At 36.7% G+C, this 22,444-nt stretch overlaps 2 protein-coding genes across 4 annotated transcripts; both read right to left on the reverse strand.

The window, feature by feature from the left end:
- Positions 1-443: 443 nt before the first annotated feature.
- On the reverse strand, positions 444-9,449 carry LOC111880477 (ABC transporter B family member 11). 3 transcript variants are annotated; one of them, XM_023876913.3, is made up of 14 exons: positions 9,394-9,449; positions 9,093-9,181; positions 8,025-8,347; positions 7,859-7,913; positions 7,469-7,644; positions 7,038-7,259; positions 6,158-6,396; positions 5,421-5,946; positions 5,062-5,335; positions 4,086-4,930; positions 2,760-3,026; positions 2,193-2,456; positions 1,054-1,347; positions 444-970 (listed from the first exon to the last, which is right to left on the reverse strand). In XM_023876913.3, the coding sequence occupies exons 3-14, from the start codon at positions 8,304-8,306 to the stop codon at positions 614-616; spliced, it is 3,801 nt and encodes a 1,266-aa protein (XP_023732681.1). In that variant the 5' UTR covers positions 8,307-8,347; positions 9,093-9,181; positions 9,394-9,449; the 3' UTR covers positions 444-613. The 3 variants fall into 3 exon arrangements, with proteins under 3 accessions (XP_023732681.1, XP_023732682.1, XP_042751796.1); XM_023876914.3 differs by having other exon boundaries at positions 9,331-9,435; XM_042895862.2 differs by lacking the exons at positions 444-970; positions 1,054-1,347 and having other exon boundaries at positions 2,296-2,431; positions 9,093-9,439.
- A 4,145-nt stretch (positions 9,450-13,594) lies between these two features.
- LOC128126718 (uncharacterized) lies at positions 13,595-15,855 on the reverse strand. The gene is made up of 2 exons (XM_052764709.1): positions 14,663-15,855; positions 13,595-14,357 (listed from the first exon to the last, which is right to left on the reverse strand). The coding sequence occupies exons 1-2, from the start codon at positions 15,609-15,611 to the stop codon at positions 14,320-14,322; spliced, it is 987 nt and encodes a 328-aa protein (XP_052620669.1). The 5' UTR covers positions 15,612-15,855; the 3' UTR covers positions 13,595-14,319.
- Positions 15,856-22,444: the final 6,589 nt, after the last annotated feature.

The raw sequence follows: 22,444 nt of genomic DNA on the forward strand, positions 1-22,444 counted from the left end.
AAATGTTGGTTTGAAAAAAAAAAATAAATAAATAAAATAAATAAATAAAATAAAATAAAATAACTTTTGCTATTAGCTTGTTGCATTTTGTATGTTGCTCCTATCAATTTTCCGTATTCAGAACTTTATGATTTTACCCTAGTTTTTCAAAATAACTCAAATTAAGAACTCTGTGAAATACGAGGTGATGATGAAGACTAGTGAGATTGACGGGGTGCAAAATGCAGATGAAGGTCAGGTCGCAAAATGCAAAAGAAGGCGGAGAGAAGAAGAGGTTGAACGTGTGCACTCCATCAAGGTGATGAAAATGTTACCTCACTTTTTCTGTTTCAGTCGCTATGTGCATTGTTGCTATCTTTTATTAATAACATCGATCATCGAGATATGTGAAATTGTGAATCACAATAACAATAACAGCTCCACTAACAATAACTACAACAACAAAAATGAAAAGGCATATGGTTATGAAGCAAAAATAATAGTTTGTAAAGAAACCAAACACACATATATACCATCCTTGACATAGATAAGGTTTTCATGTTCCCCTCTCTTTGCAATGACTCCATTTTCATCACAATGACAATAATAACAATAGGAATAAAGTGGCACACGATTATGAAACTGAAGCACTAGTATGTAAAGCAACTAAAGACGCATATATACCATCTTTGATATTGATAAGTTTCTCATGTGTCCCTCTCTCTGCAATGACTCCATTTTTCACCACTGCGATAACATCCACCCCTTGGATTGTTGATAACCTATGAGCCACCACAACGGTGGTTCTGTGTACAATAACTCTATCAAGTGCATCTTGTACCACTTTCTCAGATTCAGCATCTAGAGCACTAGTGGCTTCATCTAGTAACAATATTTTAGGAGCCTTTACAATTGCTCTTGCTATAGCCACTCTTTGTTTTTGCCCTCCCGACAATTGGATCCCTCTTTCCCCTACATTCGTATCATACCCCTGAAAAAATTCACGACATGTAACAATAATTAACAGTATTAGCAAAAGTAGAGTATCAATGAAATTAAAAGTAACATGATCACCTGGTGTAGGCTGCTAATGAATTTGTGGGCATTTGCCAATTCTGTTGCAGCCATGATTTCTGCTTCTGTGGCATTGCCTTCCTTCCCATACGCAATATTGGCACGGATGGTGTCATTAAACAAAACAGGCTCTTGGCTTACTAGACCCATCTGCTGTCTTAACCACCTCACTTTTAGCTTTCGGATCTCAACTCCATCCAGAGTTATTTCGCCTGAATCAACATCGTAAAACCTTTGCAGCAAAGAAACTACAGTTGATTTTCCACTTCCACTTTCTCCAACAAGAGCTACAGTCTTGAAGATTAAAAGTCAAACACAAATTAGTCCATGTTTCTTTTTTTCAGGATAATGTTTTTTCATGGTAAGTGATGTTTAAAATCGTTTTAAGAAATTGTGGTGCACGTATGGAATTGGAAGGAAAAAAATGAATGAGTGCAAATTTGTGAATGTTTAGGAGGTAAACGGGAAAAACTACATTTCTTTGGCTTTTTCTATCAAATAGTTCGTTATGCATTAATTCGAAAAGAAACAACAATATATAGAATATACAGGTTAGTAGATTAAGTCATGTTCCCCATTAAGACATTGAGTAAAAAATAAACGCTTTAGTCTTACTAGAAATATATAGCGTTCATGTTATTAGCTTCTATGTAAAACTCTAGTGTGTACAGACTCAACGTGCTAACCGACTAAAATCCTTAGGTGACTTTTTCAGAAAGGCAAATTGTAGAAAATAGCAATGTAATTTACTCTATTTACCAATATAAGTAATGTAATTTATTTTTTGTGCGTAATAGGAATGTATTTACGTTCTTTTACCGGATAAAGAAATATTTAACCCATAATAGCAACACATCTACATCTTATTACACATAATAACAATGTACTTACACTTCATTAGCCATAATAGCAACATACATAAGTACGTGACAAATAAAGTATAGTGCATGTATTGGTAATGAAATGTATGTAAGTTGCTATTATGGGTAGAAATTATTAGTGTATCTTGCTATTATGGGTAAAACATAGAGTGTATTGCTTTTATCAATAAAGAATTACAAGTATGTTGCTATTATGGGTAAAAAAGAAAAGTACATTGTCCATATTGTAGTCGGAGTGTAGTTAATTTCATAAAATACCTGGCCAGAATGAATAGTCAAACACAGGTCTTTGAAGATTTGAATGTCGGGTCTAGAAGGATACTTGAAATTAACATGAATAAACTCGATGTCTCCCTTCACATTTTGTAATGTAGTTCCAGACTCTTCAGTATAGTCTATTTTTGATTTTTGGTCTAGAAGAGCAAAAACTGAAGCTGCAGCAATCTTGGCTTTTCCAGAGTCCGGAACGAATGATCCCGATTGAGACACACTCATTGCTGCCATACTCAACCCCATAAATACCTTCAAAAAGACAAAAAAAAAAAAAAAAAGGCATTCAAACAGAAACATTCGTTTCTAATCCGTCGTTAACTTTCAGATGTAATTAGTGATGAAGATTCTTAAAATTAGCAAATGAATTTTTAGTTGCTAATTTCTCTCAAATTTGACAAAATAAGGCAATTTGCAACAAATTGTCACGAATGCCCTAAATTGACAGCTGGCGACCGTTTTCGTGAGTTTTTAGTAACAACATTTCATCGCTAATTATCACTAATCATCCAAAAGAGATGTGAACCTTTTGTAAAACAAGTATGATGGGCCTACCTGGAATACTTTAGAAAAAGTAGTCCTTCCGGCTTCAACAAAGCGAGCTCCAACATAAAAGCTGGTTGCATATACTATATATATCAAGAACATGGACACACCAAAAGCAGCACCACTAACTAAACCTTGTTGGATTCCTGTTTTTCGAGGTTTTTCACATTTCTTTTCGTATAGTTTCATCACCTTCTCTTCTGCACAAAAAGCAGCAACTGTTCTAATGCTTCCAACCGCATCACTCGCAACTTGACTTGCATCCTCGTATAGTTTCTGAAATCAATACAAGTTCCCGTCATTTGTAATTTCCATTCAACTAGTTTTTATTTTGGCTAGATGCAAAAATATTGAAAAATCTAACAATTTACAACAATGTTGTCAAAATAGAGAACAATTTTCACTACTATGATTGGATATTTTTTTTAAAGTAAAATGTTGTAATAATAAGAGGTTGAAAATACAATGCTATAGTTGAGTAGATGATCTATTGTACAGTTCCTTAATAAAATAAAATCGTAAGTACATTGATGTAGTTGAAGGAAAATGAAAGTATGATGGTAGAATGCACAAATAAATACAAGTACATTTCTATTACTTGCATTTAGCCCCTTAAATGTCAAGAACACTATACCCACCTCTACTTCCTGTATTTTCCTTTATTTACCTAAGCATGCCATCACTTTCGCAATACACATCATTTATCCGAAAAAAAAAATTAATGGGGAAAAAAAGAAACATGGCTTAATCTAATAACCTATATATGTGTGTGTTAATTCCTCATTTAGTTATAACTCTTTACAAACTCTCCCTCATGTGGTGTGGTTTTCTCAAATATTTTTTATACATTATTTATCCTCGTGTCACATGTGAAAAAAAAAAAAAAAAAAAAAAAAAAAAAAAAAAACAAGGCCTTACTTTATTTGCCAACAAATTGTAGGAAATAGTATTGTACTTACTCTTTTTATGAATATGGGCAATGCACTTTGTTTGACCTAAAGTAGCAATGTAGTTACATTTCTTTACCCATAATAGTGTAATTTAGTAACTCTTTTTACTACGAATAATAACAATATGTAACCCATAATAACAACTTACTTGGATTTCTTTACACATAAATAGCAACCTATATACAATCCTTAACCACAACAGCAACATACTAACTAACTTTTAGGAATAAATAGCAATATGCAACATATGAAGTAAATTGCTATTAGTGGTCAAATATGTCAGAAAAAAATGCATGCAACTACGTTACTACTATGAGTAAGAAGTAATATATAAAAGGCAAGAGTAAAATAGTACATTGCAATTATGGAAAAAATAAAACCTCACCTTAGTATCAGCACCGAAACCGTTAATGAATTTCACTTGAAGATACCCATTAAGTCCAATCAAAGGTAACAATAATATAATTATAAGAGCCAACTGCCAGTTTCCAACAAACGCAATGATTAAACCGGAAACAGCTGTTGAGGTATTCTGAACAAGTAACGAAAGTGTATCCCCCACCAAACCTCTCACTGATACTGCATCCAAAGACAACTTTGCTCCAATCAAACCACTTGAATTTTCCAACTTATCAAACCAACCAATCTCCATCTGAACCACTCTCTCGAAGCATTTTAATCGGATTCTCCTTATCAACTTACACCCAGCGACACCAAAAAAATACGTCTTCAGTGGTGTCGCTATTAAACTCGCCAAACCAAGAACAAGAAGCATCAACGCCCAAAACTCTGAATCCTTTCGAAGTTTATGAGCAGGCTGGAAAAATGTCTTTATAATACTCGAAAGAAGATACCCAAAAAGAGGTAAAATTGCCCCGTTAATTAAAGCGGCTATGGAACCTAGTAGGATCACCGGGATTTCGGGTTTGTTAAGATAAGCCAAGCGAAAAAGGGAAGAGTTTGTTTTTTTGTCGGGTATCGGTTCCTTCTGATTATCTGTTGGGGCTAAGTTAACCAAGTGGCGATTACTGTTATTAAGATTAGGTGATTCGTGAGTTATGGATTTTGAGATAGAAATGCGTTGACTTGAATGTGATCCGGATGCCATGGTAATCTCGGCCCATTCTTGATCAACTTTTTCATGATTTTGTGAGTGTTTTTTGAGTTCTTGTAATCGTATAAGCTGGGAGTATGCACCTTCGGGATCTTGTAATAGCTCGGAATGTGAACCTGCTTGATTAATTAAAAAGAAGTTGCGTAATGTACTTTTATAAGTTTACTTTTCCGTGTAACAGATTCTGTATAAATGTAATTATGAAACGAGAAAATATGTCGAAAGACAAGGTAGATAAAAGAATGACCTTTCTCGATAATCTTCCCATGATTAATAAGGGCGATGACATCAGAATTTTGTATAGTGCTCAATCGATGGGCTACAATAACAGTAGTTCGGTTAACCATGATTCTATCAAGCGCCTCCTGAACAACCCTTTCAGAATTTGTATCAAGAGCACTTGTAGCTTCATCTAGTAGTAAAATCCTTGGGTCTTTCAAGATTGCCCGAGCTATGGCTATTCTTTGCTTTTGTCCTCCTGACATATGAGTTCCATGATCACCCACCATCGTGTCGAGTCCCTATATGCATATAGGTAAGGTTTGGAATGCAATAATGAAAGTTAATTCTATTTAGTTAATTTTCTAGCAACGTATGAAGTTCAACCTCAGGGAATTTGTCGATAAATTTGGCAGCATTGGCGAGTTCAGCTGCTGCTTTGATTTCATCAAGTGTTGCATCATCTTTCCCATAGGCAATATTATCTTTAATAGTAGAACTAAACAAAATCGGTTCTTGGCTAACAAGACCAATCTTCCCTCTAAGCCATCTGAGGTTGTACTCTTTGATATTAAAATCATCAATAACAACTTCTCCTCCTTGGGGGTCGTAAAACCGCTCTATGAGGTTGATGACCGTTGATTTCCCACTCCCGCTCTGTCCCACCAGAGCCATGGTGGTGCCGCTTGGTATGGTGAGAGATAATCCATCAAAAATAGGCTCCTTGGGTCTAGTTGGATAGCTAAAAGTAATATCCCGGAGCTCGATATCACCATGAATATCGTCTAGTTTCCGGCCATTGGTGTTGTAAGGATCTATATCTGACTTTCGATCTATCACCTGGAATAGTTTGAAAGCTGCAACTCTTCCGGAGGTAAATGCACTCAAGCATGGTGAAGCCTGCCCTAATGAACTAATTCAAAAGTTTCGTGAGGAAAAGTTTTAAAAAAGTTACTAAAGATATTGTACCAAAGATAGAACTTTATGTTAAAGGACCAAGTCTGCAACAAACACAGTACAACCTGTTCTATCTTTGTCGTTTTCTGTCGTGTGTAAAAGATGGGCCTTAATTATGTCTATATATGATCATGAGAAGTATTTTGAAAATATAAAAGAGTACTTACGAAGAGCTTAATAAGATAGCGATCATGATGTTTATGACTTGTCCGCCTGTGTATCCTTTTTCTATAATCAATCTGCCACCAAACCATATGGCCAAAGAGTAGCAACCGAATAGACAAAACATAAATATACCCGAACCAAGTCCGGAAACCAGACCCTCTTGCACCCCAGCCATATAAGCTTTCTGTAATGACTTGTCATACTTGGCAATGGCTTGCTTCTCCCCCGTGAATGATGCAACCTGTAGTTATAAAAAATCATTATCAAAATCAGATTTTATAAAAATGAAAGAAATAGCAACATACTTTTTAATATGAAGTTTTTTAAAGTACAATCGGGTAGTCTTTTCAAAGTGCAATGCCTTAATAATAAGTACAAATTTAAAGAGTGTTAAATGCATGAAATAGCAAAATACTATTATACACATGTTTCTTATAGCATCCTATATACTTTCATTTGGTCATATTATAGCGTTGTACTTTCAAAAACCAGCCCACTTATAGCAATGCCATCCAAATACAAAGCAATATTCATTGCTATAATTGGGTAGATTTTTCAAAGAATATCCTAGTAAGGAAAAAATTGAAAGTCCAATGTTATAATTAGGTAGATTTTTCAAAGTACAATGGCGTTGTAAGAAAAAAATAAAAATACATATAACCGGGTAGCTTTTCAGTGTACTATGACCTAATAAGAAAAAATGGAAGTACAATTCTAATTGGCTAGATTTTAAAGGTACAATGACCTAATATGAAAAAAAAAAGTACAATGCTATAATTGGGTCAATTTTTAAAAGTACAATATTTTAATAAGAAAAAATATTAAATACAATGTTGTAATAAAAAAACGGAAGTAAAGATAAAAAAAAAAAAAAAATCTCACGGTTCTGATAGAGCTGACTGTCTGTTCAACCACGGTTGCACCAACAGAATAAGCAGATTGGCCCCTAGACGTTAGCTTTGCCATTATGGCAGTCATAAAGGCCGCTGAGATCACAAGAACAGGAATTGTAGATAATAACGCAATGGAAAGAAGCCACCCCTTTGAAAAAGCAATCACAAAGCCTCCAAAGAAAGTTGAAGTTAGTTGTATAAATTTCCCAACCTAAAAAATGAGACGGATTAACTCTTAAAACTTATATCAAAAACATTAGATATAAACCTTGTCCACTTTTGTTACGCATTTTACGCAAGACAAGACATGATATAACAAGTTGTACTGCATTTGGCATGCATCAAACTGACAAAATTTCATTTTTTTTCCAACCTAAAACGTGGAACAATTTGGGACAAAGTCTGACATTCCTTTATTACCTTTTCTCCCATAGCCGCCTGAATAATAACGGTATCGCTAGTCATACGTTCAACTATTTCTCCAGTCTTGCTTTCTTGATCAAAAAATCCCACATCTTGTCTAAGTATTGTTTTCAAGTATAAACTTCTGATTCGTGCAGCCTGCCTCTCCCCTGTGATCATCCAGCAAAGCACCTCTACAAAAGTGACAAATATTGTTCATGGTTAGAGTTTTAGACACTCCAAAGCCTAGTAATCATATGCTAGTTGTTATCCCTTTTTGTTACACACAACAAAACCGGTTATACTTGCATTTGACGTGCATTGAACTGATGTCAATGAGACAAAGATTGCAATTTTTGTCCCACCAAAAAACGTGTAACAAAATTAGCTTTAGTTTCATAAGCTTACGGGAAAATGCTGCAATTCCCGACCCCAGAGCCAAGTAGACGTATTTGAGGGATACCTGAATACGATTTATGAATGAGAGAATAGCTAATGCACTTAATGGTTTAGTCATAGCAAGTAATAAAAGATTTGATGAAATGGGCATTAGTATTGAGATATGATTTTATACCTTGGAAACTGCATGAACAATGGCTTTGTTATCTGTAGTGTCTCCAAATGTGTCAATTAGCTCCCCAAATAACAATGTCTGGAGAGGCATACTGATTCCACCTCCAATTGCAGTGATTGTCCCTATGATCATTAGTACATAATCGGTGGAGTCAGCAAAGGCAAAAAGCTTGTGATATGGTACAGCATCAGTTGTCTCCTTCGGCTTTTCAGACATTTTTGGATCCACTGCTGTTGATTCAGTGCCTTGTTCTGGCTTCTTTTCTCCTTTCGAACCACTCATGACTTCCCTAAATGCTTTATATATATCAAAGTGGATTGGGGCTACAAGAGAAAACAAGAATAACTGTCATAGTAATTTAATATGTATTGCTATAACTCAGAATCCATCATTCACTAAGAACTGAAGTTGTGAAAAGTAAGCATGTAATAACCATTAAGAGTATAAGTTTGTTTGGTGGAACGGATGACAAAGGAACGTTGTGACCAAGGTGATTAATATAATAAGTAAGATTGTGTTTGGTTAGTGGAATATATTTCAGTAATAATGTTATGTAATATTATTTGATTATAAAATTTAACTTTTTACAAAGCTATAGAAGAACAAAAGTTCATTAAATTTAAGTATAATAATTTCAATAATTTTAACAAAATAAAAGTTAAATATAATAATCATAAAGTTCTTTAAAAAGATTTGTCATCAGAACTTTTATTTTTCACTCTAATGGCATAATAAAATAAAACATTAAAAACCAAAAAGATAAAAGCATATATTTTGTTCCTTAAAGAGAATCTATTTCAATTCGTTGAACAAAATACAAAATGCCGTTCTAAAAAAAGTTATCGAAAAAAACAAGTAACTTTCATCCTAGAACGAGAACTATCCATTTGTTCATTTGCGATGTCAAGCCATTATTTTATTAATTAAATTTGAAATTTTGTAGCTGATGCCGGATTTCTAGCAGCTGCCATGAAGAATGTCTCCAGAAACCCTTTTATATAATCAACTAGCAAAATTCTATATCGAACTGAAGAAACGTATAAAAGAGAAAAAGAAAACAGTTTTTACCTCAAAACACCAAATGGCATATGTTCTTTGTCAAATCTTAACATCCAAGGAAGATGTGTCGCTATGACTGAACTATCGTGGAATTGATGCTGTATAGTAGAAATGATGAAAAGTGAATAGTACTTATATCCAAGGATGATTAAACGAAGTTGTCTGGTCTCTATTGAGATCCGATGTGACTCATTGACTAGACATTGTTCAACTTGAATGATATATGCGATTAACCTTTGCTTCTTACCTTCTTAATTAGCTTATGACGCAGCTTAATAATAGCATCTTACTGATAGTGAGTTTAACTTACATGATCTTTATACTTGTATGGTCCGTCGTGATGAAACTTTCTCTGCTAAAAATAATAATAGAAACGAGGATCACCAATTTGTTTTTAATATCAGAGTAAATTATTGAAATGGCCCATGTGATTTGGTCAAGATTACAAGTTTTGTCCCTATCTTTTGTTTTTCACTTCAACCGTCCTCCACTTTTGTTTATATTGCACGTTACATCCATGCATTTGCGAGTTTTCTCAGTTGCTAGTTTATTTGTTTGTTTACTTGAGTTACACTTGTCGTAAATTCCTTTTATATGTTTTGTTTTGAGGTTGATTAATAATTAGATTTAACAATTGTAGTACATTTTTGTTCCCTATGTGTTCAACATCCTTATATAAACTATGTTATTCAAGATCTTGTACACTGTCTGGTGTAGATGGTCTAAGTTTGGTTTGTTCGGTTTTAAAGTTTAAAATTAAAATTTTATTGTTTTTCATGTGATTTTTAGTTTTTGTTTTTCATTGATAACATACATGTATCTTGTTGGAAAGGTATTTTGATGTTGTGGTGGTAATGAATTCAAAGTAAATCAAGTGTGGGGTCATAACGGAAGAAATCCAATCGAAAAAAGTGGAGTTTTTTTTTATAAGAATCATGTTTCACCTATCATCATCGTGCTGCAAAGAACCCTTTTTAATCGTTGACCACAACAAGATTTCTCTAATCGTGCCGCGAATTTTAAGCATAAGCAACATAATTCTTGATTTGTCTACTTGCATGGGTTTGGCGATTGCACACGATTAGGGAATGCTTGGCCCAAGTAGTTTACAAATTGGATGATTCTTCCAACTCAATCCACAAGACGTATAACAAGGCGTATCATGGTGATTAAGCGGAAAACCGAACTCTTGCTGCTCTTTACTAGTTTGGTTCCTTTTGTTATGCTTATTGGTTATGGCGTGAAGAAACCGCCTGATATAGTCTAATTGGTCTGGAATGTTTTTTGTTTTTACAAACCTCTTCTTGCATGCAAAAGATTTAGTCAATCATCCCTACCTTTAAAACCAATACATCGAGAGTACATGAGCAACATAGCTATTTCTAACAAGGATGTTTACCCTTCTATATTATCTTTAGTTTGGTTTATTTATTTTGAAATACTTGTTTACTTTCCATTCATTAAGCTGAATCACCTAAATTGATTATTATGCCCAAATATAATACACATAATTCTACTTACAACAAGACCGGTGTCAGAAAAGTCAGATTCGGCTTGATTGTTGGATTTCGGAAACGTTTTATTCTTAAAGGGTCCTACCTCCTGACTTTCTTGATTGGCCATTCTTTATTTGATAGTCAACGTATTATATTGGAACTTAATAAGAAACCCGGGTGATTTAATCGACTGTTGAAAGGTTTTAAAGGTTTATTTTTTAATTGTTTTCAAGATGATTATTTTGATCTTTTAGATTTTTTTTTAAAATACGTTGAGCCTTATTTGGTATTTCATTTTTGTGTTATAAGCTTGGGAAATGTTATTATAACATTTCGATCATTCCTTTATTCATTTTTGTGTAATAATCTCAAATCACCATTTCGATTTTCATTTCTACCGTGGCAATGATTATGATATTTCATGTTAATTAGGAGCAATTTTGAATGTCCCTTTGATAAAAAAAAAACAAGTAAACACATAAGTTTTTTTAAGTGCTTTCAATATATTTTACCAATCTACATACTTTATACAACATGTATTCTTTTTTGCAGACTATATACGTGTGGTATAGACTCAGAATACGTATGAAGGGCTTTTTTTTTTACTTATTATTCACATAACCAATAAGTACATATATAGGGTATACAATACAGGATAATTATCTACCTTCAAAACTAACTATCGGATATACACCATACAAGATAACCACAAAACTAATTATTATCTAAAAAAGACTCTTGACCACACTCCCCCTCAAGCTGATGAATGTATATCGATCATTCGAAGCTTGTCCAAAGAGTCGTTGAATATTCGCACACACACAGCCTTGGTTAACATGTCAGCTAACTGCTCATTCGAATTCACATACGGTAAACTAATCGTCTTTTTCTCAAGATGATCTTTAATGAAATGCCGGTCCAATTCAACATGTTTAGTCCGATCGTGTTGAACTGGATTACTCGCTATCTTCACAGCCGCTTGATTATCACAAAATAACTCCATAGTACCCTTCACATTTATGCCCAGATCTTTTAACACCCGTTTGACCCAAAGTAACTCGCATACACCGTGAACCATACCTCGAAACTCTGCCTCCGCACTCGAGCGCGACACAAACTTCTGTTTCTTACTACGCCACGTTACAAGATTACCACCAACAAATACAAAATAACCTGACGTGGACTTACCGTCAGACTTGTCTCCTGCCCAATCAGAATCCGTATACCCTTTAACTTCTACGCTTCCATTTCTGCCAAAGAACAAACCCTTACCCGGCGACGACTTCAAATAACGTAGAATCCGGAAAACAGCCTTCATGTGACTCTCACTAGGAGCATGCATAAAACGGCTTACAATGCTAACCGCATATGCAATATCCGGTCGTGTATGTGCAAGATAGATTAATTTTCCGACCAATTTTTGATACCTCTCTCTATTGGTTGGAACTTGACCTGTCGATTCTGTAAGCTTATGATTCACTTCTATAGGAGTATCAATCGGTTGACACTCCAACATTCCCGTTTCTGCAAGAAGGTCTAAAACATACTTTCGTTGACACATTACTATCCCATGCTTAGATCTAGCAACTTCAATTCCCAAGAAATACCGTAAGTCCCCGAGATCCTTCAATTCAAACTCGCGACTCAACAAACCTTGTAGTGTGTTAATCTCGTCTGGATCGTTGCCCGTAACAACCATATCATCCACATACACGATTAGGGCTGTGACCTTATCACCGTAACTCTTCACAAACAAAGTGTGATCTGCGTCTGATTGTTTATACCCGATCTTTCTCATGAACTTTGAAAATCTTCCGAACCACGCCCTAGGGGATTGCTTCAGCCCATATAGTGCTTTGTTCAATTTACACACCTTGCCGCCATAATTCATTCCAGGAGGAGGATCCATAAACACTTCCTCTTCTAGATAACCATTGAGGAAAGCATTTTTCACGTCGAACTGCTTAAGTGGCCAGTCTTGATTTGCCGCAATTGACACAAGGACTCTAATAGTATTAATTTTAGCCACTGGTGCAAAGGTATCTTCATAATCAATACCGAACTTTTGCGTGTAACCCTTTGCAACTAACCTTGCTTTGTACCGAGCCACCTTTCCATTTGAATCGAGCTTCACAGTGAACACCCATCTACACCCTACGGTTTTCTTTCCAGTTGGGAGTAACACCTCTTCCCACGTTTGATTTCTTTTGAGAGCGTCAACCTCTTCAGACACCGCTTTTCTCCATTCAGGGTGTTTCATTGCGTCTTGTATGTTTTTCGGAATCACCACGGATGATAACTCTTCCACCATGCAACGTTGAGTGTCGGCTAGCTTGGCCGTCGAGACAAAGTTATTGATCGGATATCGAGACTTCGATGTTAGATCCGGTTGATATTGTTTACGTGGTACCCCTCTATTACGTCTAACTGGATACCTAGACGCAGGTGTCTCATGCTCCTGTTCACCCACAACTTCACCATACACGTTAGAGTTCTCATTAAAAAACATACCTTGCGACGTGTTTGGATCAGACTCGCTTGGATGAGGCTCGTTAACAGGCTCGCTTGGATCAGACTCGCTTGGTATCGGGCTCGTTGTACTATCTGTTGGTGTACTATCTGTTTGGGCTTCACTACCGTTTTGCCCATCTCCCCCTGAATCGGATCCGCCATTACCTATGTCGTTCGGCCCATTCTCGCTTAGTCCATCTTCATAAATCGCATTTCCGGATGGACCCAACTCATTGGGCTGTATATTTCCCTCATTAGATTTCTCCCCCTGAGGGAAATATTCAGGTGTAAAATATGGAATTTTTTCATGGAAGCTAACATCACGAGTAACATAAACCTTCCCACTTTTCGGATCAACACATCTGTACCCCTTCTTGTAATCAGCATATCCAATGAACATGCATTTTTTGGCCCGTGGTTCCAATTTTCCATCATTACTATGCACATAGGCCGAACACCCGAATACTCTTGGTTCGAGATTGGGTCCGATGATTAATTCCAGTTTTTCGTGTACTACTTGTAAAGGTGTTTTGAAATTGAGGACTCTGGAAGGAGTCCGATTCATTAGGTATGCCGCACTCCGCACAGCTTCTCCCCAATATTGACGGGGTACCTTCATGTCGAAAAGAGATGCTCTTACAATCTCGAGTATTTGTTTATTCCGTCTTTCCGCGAGCCCATTTTGTTGAGGAGTATTGGCGCATGATGTTTGATGTCGAATGGAGTTTGCCTTACAAAATGCCTCCATTTCCTGATTAACATACTCACCTCCATTATCGGATTGGAGCACTTTGATCTCACATTTAAATTGAGATTTAATTATCTGATATAGTTCCTTGAACACATGCGGTACTTCACTCTTGTTTTTCAATAACGACACCCAAATCATACGTGAGAATTCATCGATAAAAGTTACAAAATAACGATACCCACTTGGGGTTGCAATTTTAGCCGGACCCCAAACATCCGAGTGGATCTTCATGAATGGAATTGTTGTTTTGTTTTCACTGGGAAGATATGAGACTCTATGATGCTTAGCCAATTCACAAATATCACAACTAGAATCAAATGTTTTATTATTCAAAAATAATTCAGGTTTTAATCTTTTTAAATACCCAAACGACAAATGTCCTAATCTACGGTGCCATAACCACGCTAACTCGTTTCTTCCTTCTACGTTATACGCCTCCGCTAATCTTTCTTCTTCGAGATAGTACAACCTGCCCCTCCTAGTACCATAGCCAAGAATCTGATCTGTCGCGATATCCTGAAAGAAACATTTATTCGGCCAAAACGAGACATAACAATTGAGTTGGTCAATAACTTGGCTAACAGATAACAAACTTGAAGATAAGGATGGGACAACAAGGATTGATTCAAGATTCATTGATTCCGAAATTTTTGCTGAACCTTCGGAAATTACGTCAGCCGATCCTCCGTTTGCCGTTTTAATTAAACTTTGTGTTGGTTGGGTTTTAATTTCCAATATAGAAGGATCGTTTGTCATGTGATCCGTAGCGCCGGAATCAATGACCCATTCATGACTAAAAAATCGGGATATAGTAGGCTTACCGTGATCACTAAATGACTCGGTATGTGCCGCAACCGGAGTCCCATCATCACCTTTTGTTGTAGCCATGGATGTCTGTCCCACCTTCCTTCGTGGCCTCTTTGAGAAGTCCCACCATTCGGGGTACCCAACTAGTTCATAGCACCTTTGTTTTGAGTGTCCCTCTTCACCACAGTGGGTACACACAAAATTATTCTTCTTATTGTTGGAACTCTTCTCCTTTTCTTTCTCCTTCACGGTGCGACTCCGAGTAGCCAAGTTCACGACACTGTCGGTCTCGCGTTTCACGTCCTCCATTGTAGATCGTTGTTGCTGATCTTTGCGAACGAAAGCATAGCAAGCTTCTAGGTCCATTGGAGGGTCCTTACGCAAGATCTCTCCCCTCGCTTGATTGAATTCAGCGTCCAATCCCGCGAGGAAGATGTGCACTCGGAGTCGTCCCAAGATTTTTTTCAAGGATACGATCTTATCAACTTCATCTTCATGACCCATTAGTCGGGTATCAATCTCCTGAAAAATTCCAACCAATTCGTTATAGTATGCTGCGAGTGGCCGTCCATTTTGCTTCGTGCTGAACGATCTCCGATTTAACTCGAACAACTGCGTTTCATCCGTTCCATCGTAGAAGGTTTTCGCCACGGCGTCCCAGATTTCTTTTGCCGTCTTCAACCGGATAAACGTCGAGATCAAGGTTGGACTCATGGAATCGATGAGCCAACTCTTGACTCGATTATTATCCATTAGCCAGGTTTCGATCTGTTTCTCGCCGGATTCAGGTTTCTTGGAGGTTCCCGTCAAGAACCCAAGTTTGTTTCGAGCGCCAATCCTCATCTCCATCAGTTGGGACCACAACTGATAATTGGTTTCGTCCAGAATGATCCCCGTCGGAAAAGGAGCATCTTGGACGATGAGACGAGGTTCTTGAGGAGCGGTGGTATCCTTATCAGTCATTGCGATTCGAGGTTATTCGTGCTTCGATTTGTTTTTGATGTGGGTTTCAAACGGTATGCTCTGATACCATATAGACTCAGAATACGTATGAAGGGCTTTTTTTTTACTTATTATTCACATAACCAATAAGTACATATATAGGGTATACAATACAGGATAATTATCTACCTTCAAAACTAACTATCGGATATACACCATACAAGATAACCACAAAACTAATTATTATCTAAAAAAGACTCTTGACCACATGTGGTCCACCTATTTTTCTATAGATATGATCCACGGACTACATATTTTTTACCTTTTCAAAAACAAATAACACCTTAGTTCCACGTTGGCAATAAGTTTTGACGATTTGGATGTATTTGGAAAACTCATAAAAGTGAGTAGGTTATGGCAAAAAATTGATCGCTAGGAGATGGCGTCCAATAAATGAGGGACTATCTCACTAGGAGCAAAATAAAGAGATTATAAAGAAATAAAGACAACTTATTGATCAACATTAGTCGACTCAAAGAAATTTTTTAAGAAAAAATGAAGGCACTATACATATCGCGTCGTGACTACTTAATCTGTGCCACGAGAAATGATTGAAACCAAGACAGACAGACAATAACTCTTACAGCTATAGACCTATGTCATGTTGTATTTTTTTGTCTGATTTTGGAATGCATGACTTTCAGTTAAAAATATATGGTTCCACATCCCGATAATACCCAGGGACGGATTTAGGGGGGGGGGGGGGGGGGGGGGGGGGGTCATCGGTGGCACCGGCAACCCCTAACTTTTCCGGTTGCAGTCGAAATTTTTTCGAATTTTTTTAAAATTTTTATTTTTTCTACTATCGTGCAACCTCTGACTTACCCGTGCACCCCTATTGTGAAATCCTACGTCCGTCCCTGATAATACCCCACAAAGAGCGGAAATAAAGAATGAAGAGTTGAGGATAACGAATGAAGCTTAAACAAATGAAAGGAAATAACGTTTAGCGTGAACACGAGTTGAATGCTCATTATTTACTTCATTCCGCAATAATTAAATAAAGAAGATGTCATTTCTCATATAAACATATAAGACAACCAAAATTCCGCCTAATGAAGGCGTCCGAATTTCTCAACTTAGAGTGCAAGCTGAAAAATAATGCTAATTCCAGTGAAACAAACAAGTTCCAAAATTTAAAACAAAATTTTCATCAACAATATGATATTAAGTCAAATATCGATATTGTCACTTCTATCTCATGGGATTCATTTCCAATATTTTCTCTCTTATTATTGTTTTTAATTGCATACAACGAGGGCGGTGTATTGATCAAATGTGGGATAGGAGATCCATAGTATAGAAATGCATATATTGAAAAGAGGGACACAATTAGGATTTTCTTATTTTAATAGACTTAAAATCATTGTTTTTTTTGGAGGTAATGGAGAGCAATGATTGGGGACATGGGAGGAAACACTTCGTTTTGCCTAGTGACTCGATGAATAGCCTAGCATGGCATGTGGATTCATTAACAAAGGAAATAGATGGCTGACTGGTGGAAGGACTTAACATGCAACAAAGATGAAAGTGGGGAATGGTTCAAGTGAAAAAAAAAATGAGGATGAAACTTGTAATTCTGATCAGAGTACAAGGACGATTTTAGTAATTTACTCTTGACATTATTATTACTATTGTTTTATTTGCTCTATTAATTAATTTAGCGTTTCTTGCAAATCGAAGATGCTTGGGAAACATAGCATCTACGTGATCATCACCTACTGATTGTTACCGCTTTGGTATTTTGTATGATCTCGTTTTCAGATGACTCATTCAATATTAAGACAACCAATTAATATTATTGTGTGCATGCTCATTATATTATATGCGATGGGTTGATATAAGCATCCTTTGGTCCCGAAAATGGTTTCAATTATTTTGTTTGTGGAATTGAATATTGTTGAAGTACATTATGATTTGACAAGTAAACCGATACAGTCCTTGAGAGCATTTTAATATGCTAGCTTGTTATTATTGTGAACTTTAGAAGACATAAATCCATTTAATCGTTGTGTAGTACTAATGCTAACATGGCAAGCATTTTCTTGTTGATGTTTACCATCAATTAGGTCAACTTCTAGAAATAAATAATAGTTTTTTTCAAAAAGGAAAAGATATGGTATCCATGGTTTTGTTCACAAAATAAAATTAATTACTTTTGTACGATGTCATTCAATGACAAAAATTGAAAAGGAAAAAGATAACGAGAATAAGAGTACTCTGAGAATAATAGAATATCATAATAAATAAAATAGACAAAAGCATATTCGTAGTTGTATGCATGTGACAAACAAAATCGTTGAGATGGGTCAAATTATATTTTTTGGCACAGCAGGAAATTACTAAATGAAATCGATGAGAATCAGAAAATATCATAGTAATTAAAATACAAAAAGCGTATTCGTAGTTTTATTTTTTTTAGCAAACAAAATTGATGAGATGAGTCGAAGTATAAATATGCTTGTATATTAGTATTACAACTTTATTCTATCACCTTGGGTATATGTTTTATGCTTACGAATTAGTAAAAGAAAGGCGTATATGTTCGTAAACGGAAATGCCATCAAGGAAGTCTAGCTCTAGACGACTTTTTTTTTTTTTTGAACAACCAAATGATTTTATTAAGAAACTAGAAAGCTAGCAAATTGTTGTACATAAATAAACATCAAAGGTTTTGTAACCTTAATCTTCTTGCTCCTATTTAGATAATTAACCACTTAAAAGCCATTAGATGACCTTCTCCACAATGCTACTCTTCGGAAACTTAACGAATTGAAAAACAACATTGTTTCTAAGTCATTAGTGAATATTATATTGGGAAATGCAAGTTGGCTAGTTTCTCTTTATCTCACATAGGTGGGGAAGAAACCAAAAGTGGGCTTATAAGATTTATCTCTTGATAGCCATACAAGCGCATTAAGTGGATCAAGAGATGATACATGCCCACATGTGCACCAAGCCTAGTCAATGACACGATTTAGGTGCACGACTGCGAGGCCCAGAGAATGTGTTACTTGGAGAGCCAAGGTAACCGTAAATTTAGCTGCATTTTCTTGGGGCCAGCCATATGGAAGATTTTTTTACTGCAATCTAGGGTTTCTACAACTAGGAATACAACTCCTATAAATACAACTCTCCAGGAGTTGTATTCCACACCCTCGATTTTTTTTACTACAATCTAGGGTTTCTACAACTAGGAATACAGCTCCTATAAATACAACTCTCTAGGAGTTGTATTCCACACCCCTCGATCTTCTAGTCTCTTCTCTCCATCTGTTTGCGATTTTTGCTTTTGCAAAATCTAGTTTCTTCTGTTTTTATGAGTAATAGTTTTGCATTTATTTCTTCTTCCATTGTTGTTGCAACGAAGAATAATCTGCATCAAATCATGGGTGTTTACGTTGAAGCTTACAGCCTTAAAGGGATGTAAAAATATTGAAGGACAGGAGCTTCTTTCGTGCAGTCATTTACAAGTCGAAGATCTACAACTACAAGTTTGGTTTTACTTTACTATTACATCTTTTAATTTTGTCCAATAACAGGACAGTCTGTTTCTACCCCTTTCATATAATTTGTTCTGATTACAAATGATCAATCTGGTTTTTGGATGAAACTCGGTAATTGTATTAATAATAATTGGATTTATTATTCTCAACTAATCAACATATAATTCTCAATATTATTTATTTGTTTCCTTGTGTTTCTATTAGATCTGATAGTTTACAGTCGCTACATCACCCATATTGTAGTCAAAATGATAACCTCTAAAGATTTCCTCTTCATCTTGGTAAATTGCATTGTATCTACCCAAGTTAATATGAGTTTGGAAAGGAAGATTCACCCACCTTTCGATGGAAACCCAAACTTGAACCAAAACCTCATTGAACAAGAACACATAATTTGAATGTTCCTAATTATCACCATATGAAGGATAAACGGACGAGGGGACACCAGTTCCATGGTTGACCAAATTAACTAGTTGAAATTCTAGCAAGTATGATTCTCCATATTAACACATTTATCTTAACTAGGGCGAGCTTATTCCAACGATTAGAAGTAGAAACAAGATGAAGACGACAATCATTTATATGCCTTTTGGTGGTTCCAACTGAGAACTGGCCATCCACGACTAGTTCCCATTCCTACCAATCAGGATCCTCACTCAACCATACATTATAAGAAAAGAAGCCATACTAGTCAACTATTTAGCATCCACATCATCATGTATATTCCTACACCATGACCTTTTCCAAGTCTCAATCGACCCTCTATCCATAATTACACAATCTTTATCCATCTCCAACTCATAAAGTCTAGGAAACTAATCCATAAGTTGTACACTACCAATCCATGCCTCCTTCCAATACAAGTATGTTTATCATTACCTAAAATTATCCGAACCATGGAGTGAGGAATGATCGGTTGGTTATTTAGCTTATCAAAATATAGGACCATACTTGAAAGACTCAAATCCATGTGATTTTCATTACTCACATTCAAGAACTTTACAAAAGCAAATCTTCTTCCCACCATAGAAAGATATATGGATTTGTAGAGACATATGCCACCACATCATGTTAACACAATTTCTAGAGACCCTTCAAGTCATCTTTCTCACATTCGCTTCTATCCTCTATTCCATTTTTGTTATTCCTGATTCTTTGTTTCCGTTCATTAGTTTTTATGGTACGCAATCATGGAGCAACAATCACATAATAGATTAGGAGAAAAACATGGACAAAGACAAATACAAAGTAAAAATGTAGCATCCTAAGTTCCAAAGCAAGAGATCAGGGTGTAAAGTGTAAATGGAGGTTTGAACTCGGCGAGTTGGAAAGGTAACTCGGCGAGTTGAGTCGCGTGTGGATCGCGTGAATAAGTGACCCGACTCGGCGAGTTGGCGGCTAGACTCGGCAAGTCGGTGCTGGAATAAGAAACCCTAATTTTTAGGGTTTGCACCCTATATAAGGAACCTTAAGCCCCACCCCAGCCTCTTTAGCACTCCCTTTGATGTCCAGAAGCTATCCCCCATCGATTTCAAACCCTAAATTGAGAGTGAGAAGGATTTAAGTGTGTTTTGGAGCTTGGAGAAGAAGGATGCTTGAAGCAAGAGTTGGTGGGATCATAGAGGAGCGAAGTGGATCTGATTTCCTTGCTTGTTGGCATCAGATTGAAGGTAAAAAGCTGTTGCCTTGGCTTTGTTGTGCTTAGATTGTTCATAGATGAAGTGTTAGGGCCAAATTGTCATATATGAGTCTTTTTTCGAGTATTGGGTTCAGATCTGAGGTTGCTACTACAGATCTAGACTGGTCTTGACTCATGAATCTAGAAAGTGGTAGCTTTGGGGATTGATTGAGAGTGTCCTTGACTTAAACCTTCATTTTAGTTTGATTAGAGCTTGTTGAGCCTTGCATGCACGTAAAGTTGGAAACTTTACGTGTGGATCTGACCCTAGGAGTCCAGATCTATGTATTGGACGCAATGGAATGGCCTGGAATCGTCTGAATGAAGATGTCACGTTTGGACTCGGCGAGTCTGTTGAAGATTGCCTTAGACTCGGCGAGTCTGGTCGTGGAACCCTAGCCTTTTCTGGTTGAGTGGTGAATCGGTAAGTCGAGGAATGACTCGGTGAGTTGAGCAGGATGGGACTCGAAGATTGTTGGACTCGACGAGTCTTGGGGTGACTCGGCGATTTGAGTCATGACTGGGTGTTTCTGAGTATAGGGACTCGACGAGTCAATGAGTTGACTCGGCGAGTAGGGTCAACCAGGAAGGTTGACTTTGACTGAGGACTTTGACTTTGACCAAGAGTTGACCAGTTGACTTCCAAGGATATTTTGGTAATTATTGGTATTTATTGAGTTCAGTTATTTGGTATTGATTAGTTGTGGAGTTCGTGTCGGTGGTTGGAGCAGCGTGATCTTATTTCTTAAGTCGACTGTAACAACGTAAAATTTTCAAAACAATTTTTCATTTTTAAAACATACACATACTCATAAAATATTGTCAAAACATATTGTATCAATTGTTATCATCACAAAACATCTCCCCAGAATCTCAAACATAAACTCCATAAGTGTGTACGAATCATGCCGGCGCCTTCCCGCGCTCATCACTAGTACCTGAAACACATAGCACACAACTGTAAGCATAAATTCTTAGTGAGTTCCCCAAAATACCACATACAACATATACGCCACTTGAGGCTATATTACGACCTTCCGATCGATGTGTCTCAGCGGGACCCTCCAGTCCCGTTGATTCGTTGGGCCCTCGGCCCGGTCTAAATCGTTGGACCCTCTGGTCCGATCTGTATCGTTGGACCTTCCGGTCCGGTCTACACAATCATATTGCATACAAATAACACATAGCACATAGATTCACTTAGTCTTATACATAAAACTTAAGACCCTCCGGTCCACATAAATACCACTCTAGATAACGTATAGTAAGAAGACTCACCTCGTGTAGCTCGGTAACTCGCAAATCTCGGAAATCTCGGACTCCGTGGGATAAGGCCTAGCCTCCACCTAATCATATGAAATAAGTACTCGATATCAACACATTTCCCAAGGCTAGACCATCCCTTCTCTTAATACTCTTATGAGGGTAAAAGACCATTTTACCCTTCACATGGCTCAAATACCCGAAAGTTGACCAAACCCTAAAAGTCAACAAAAGTCAACCCTTCGGGTTACGCTGCACGTACCAAACATGTACGCTGGGCGTAACCGATAACATCAGAAGATCGGGGTGCGCCACCCCCTATGCTGCACGTACTGGAATTACGCCCG

Source organism: Lactuca sativa, chromosome 6 (assembly GCF_002870075.4).
Source record: "Lactuca sativa cultivar Salinas chromosome 6, Lsat_Salinas_v11, whole genome shotgun sequence".
Taxonomy (NCBI): Eukaryota; Viridiplantae; Streptophyta; class Magnoliopsida; order Asterales; family Asteraceae; genus Lactuca; species Lactuca sativa.

Bases quoted from the DNA above. Each gene is read 5' to 3' on its own strand.
- LOC111880477 (XM_023876913.3), bottom strand. From the start codon at position 8,306: ATGAGTGGTTCGAAAGGAGAAAAGAAGCCAGAACAAGGCACTGAATCA. The intron at 7,645-7,858 runs GTAAGCTTATGA...TCACTTTTGTAG, and splicing joins GGGAATTGCAGCATTTTCCC to AGGTGCTTTGCTGGATGATC. The intron at 5,336-5,420 runs GTTGAACTTCAT...ATATGCATATAG, and splicing joins TTATCGACAAATTCCCTGAG to GGACTCGACACGATGGTGGG.
- LOC128126718 (XM_052764709.1), bottom strand. From the start codon at position 15,611: ATGACTGATAAGGATACCACCGCTCCTCAAGAACCTCGTCTCATCGTC. The intron at 14,358-14,662 runs GTAAGCCTACTA...TGTTTCTTTCAG, and splicing joins CGAGTCATTTAGTGATCACG to GATATCGCGACAGATCAGAT.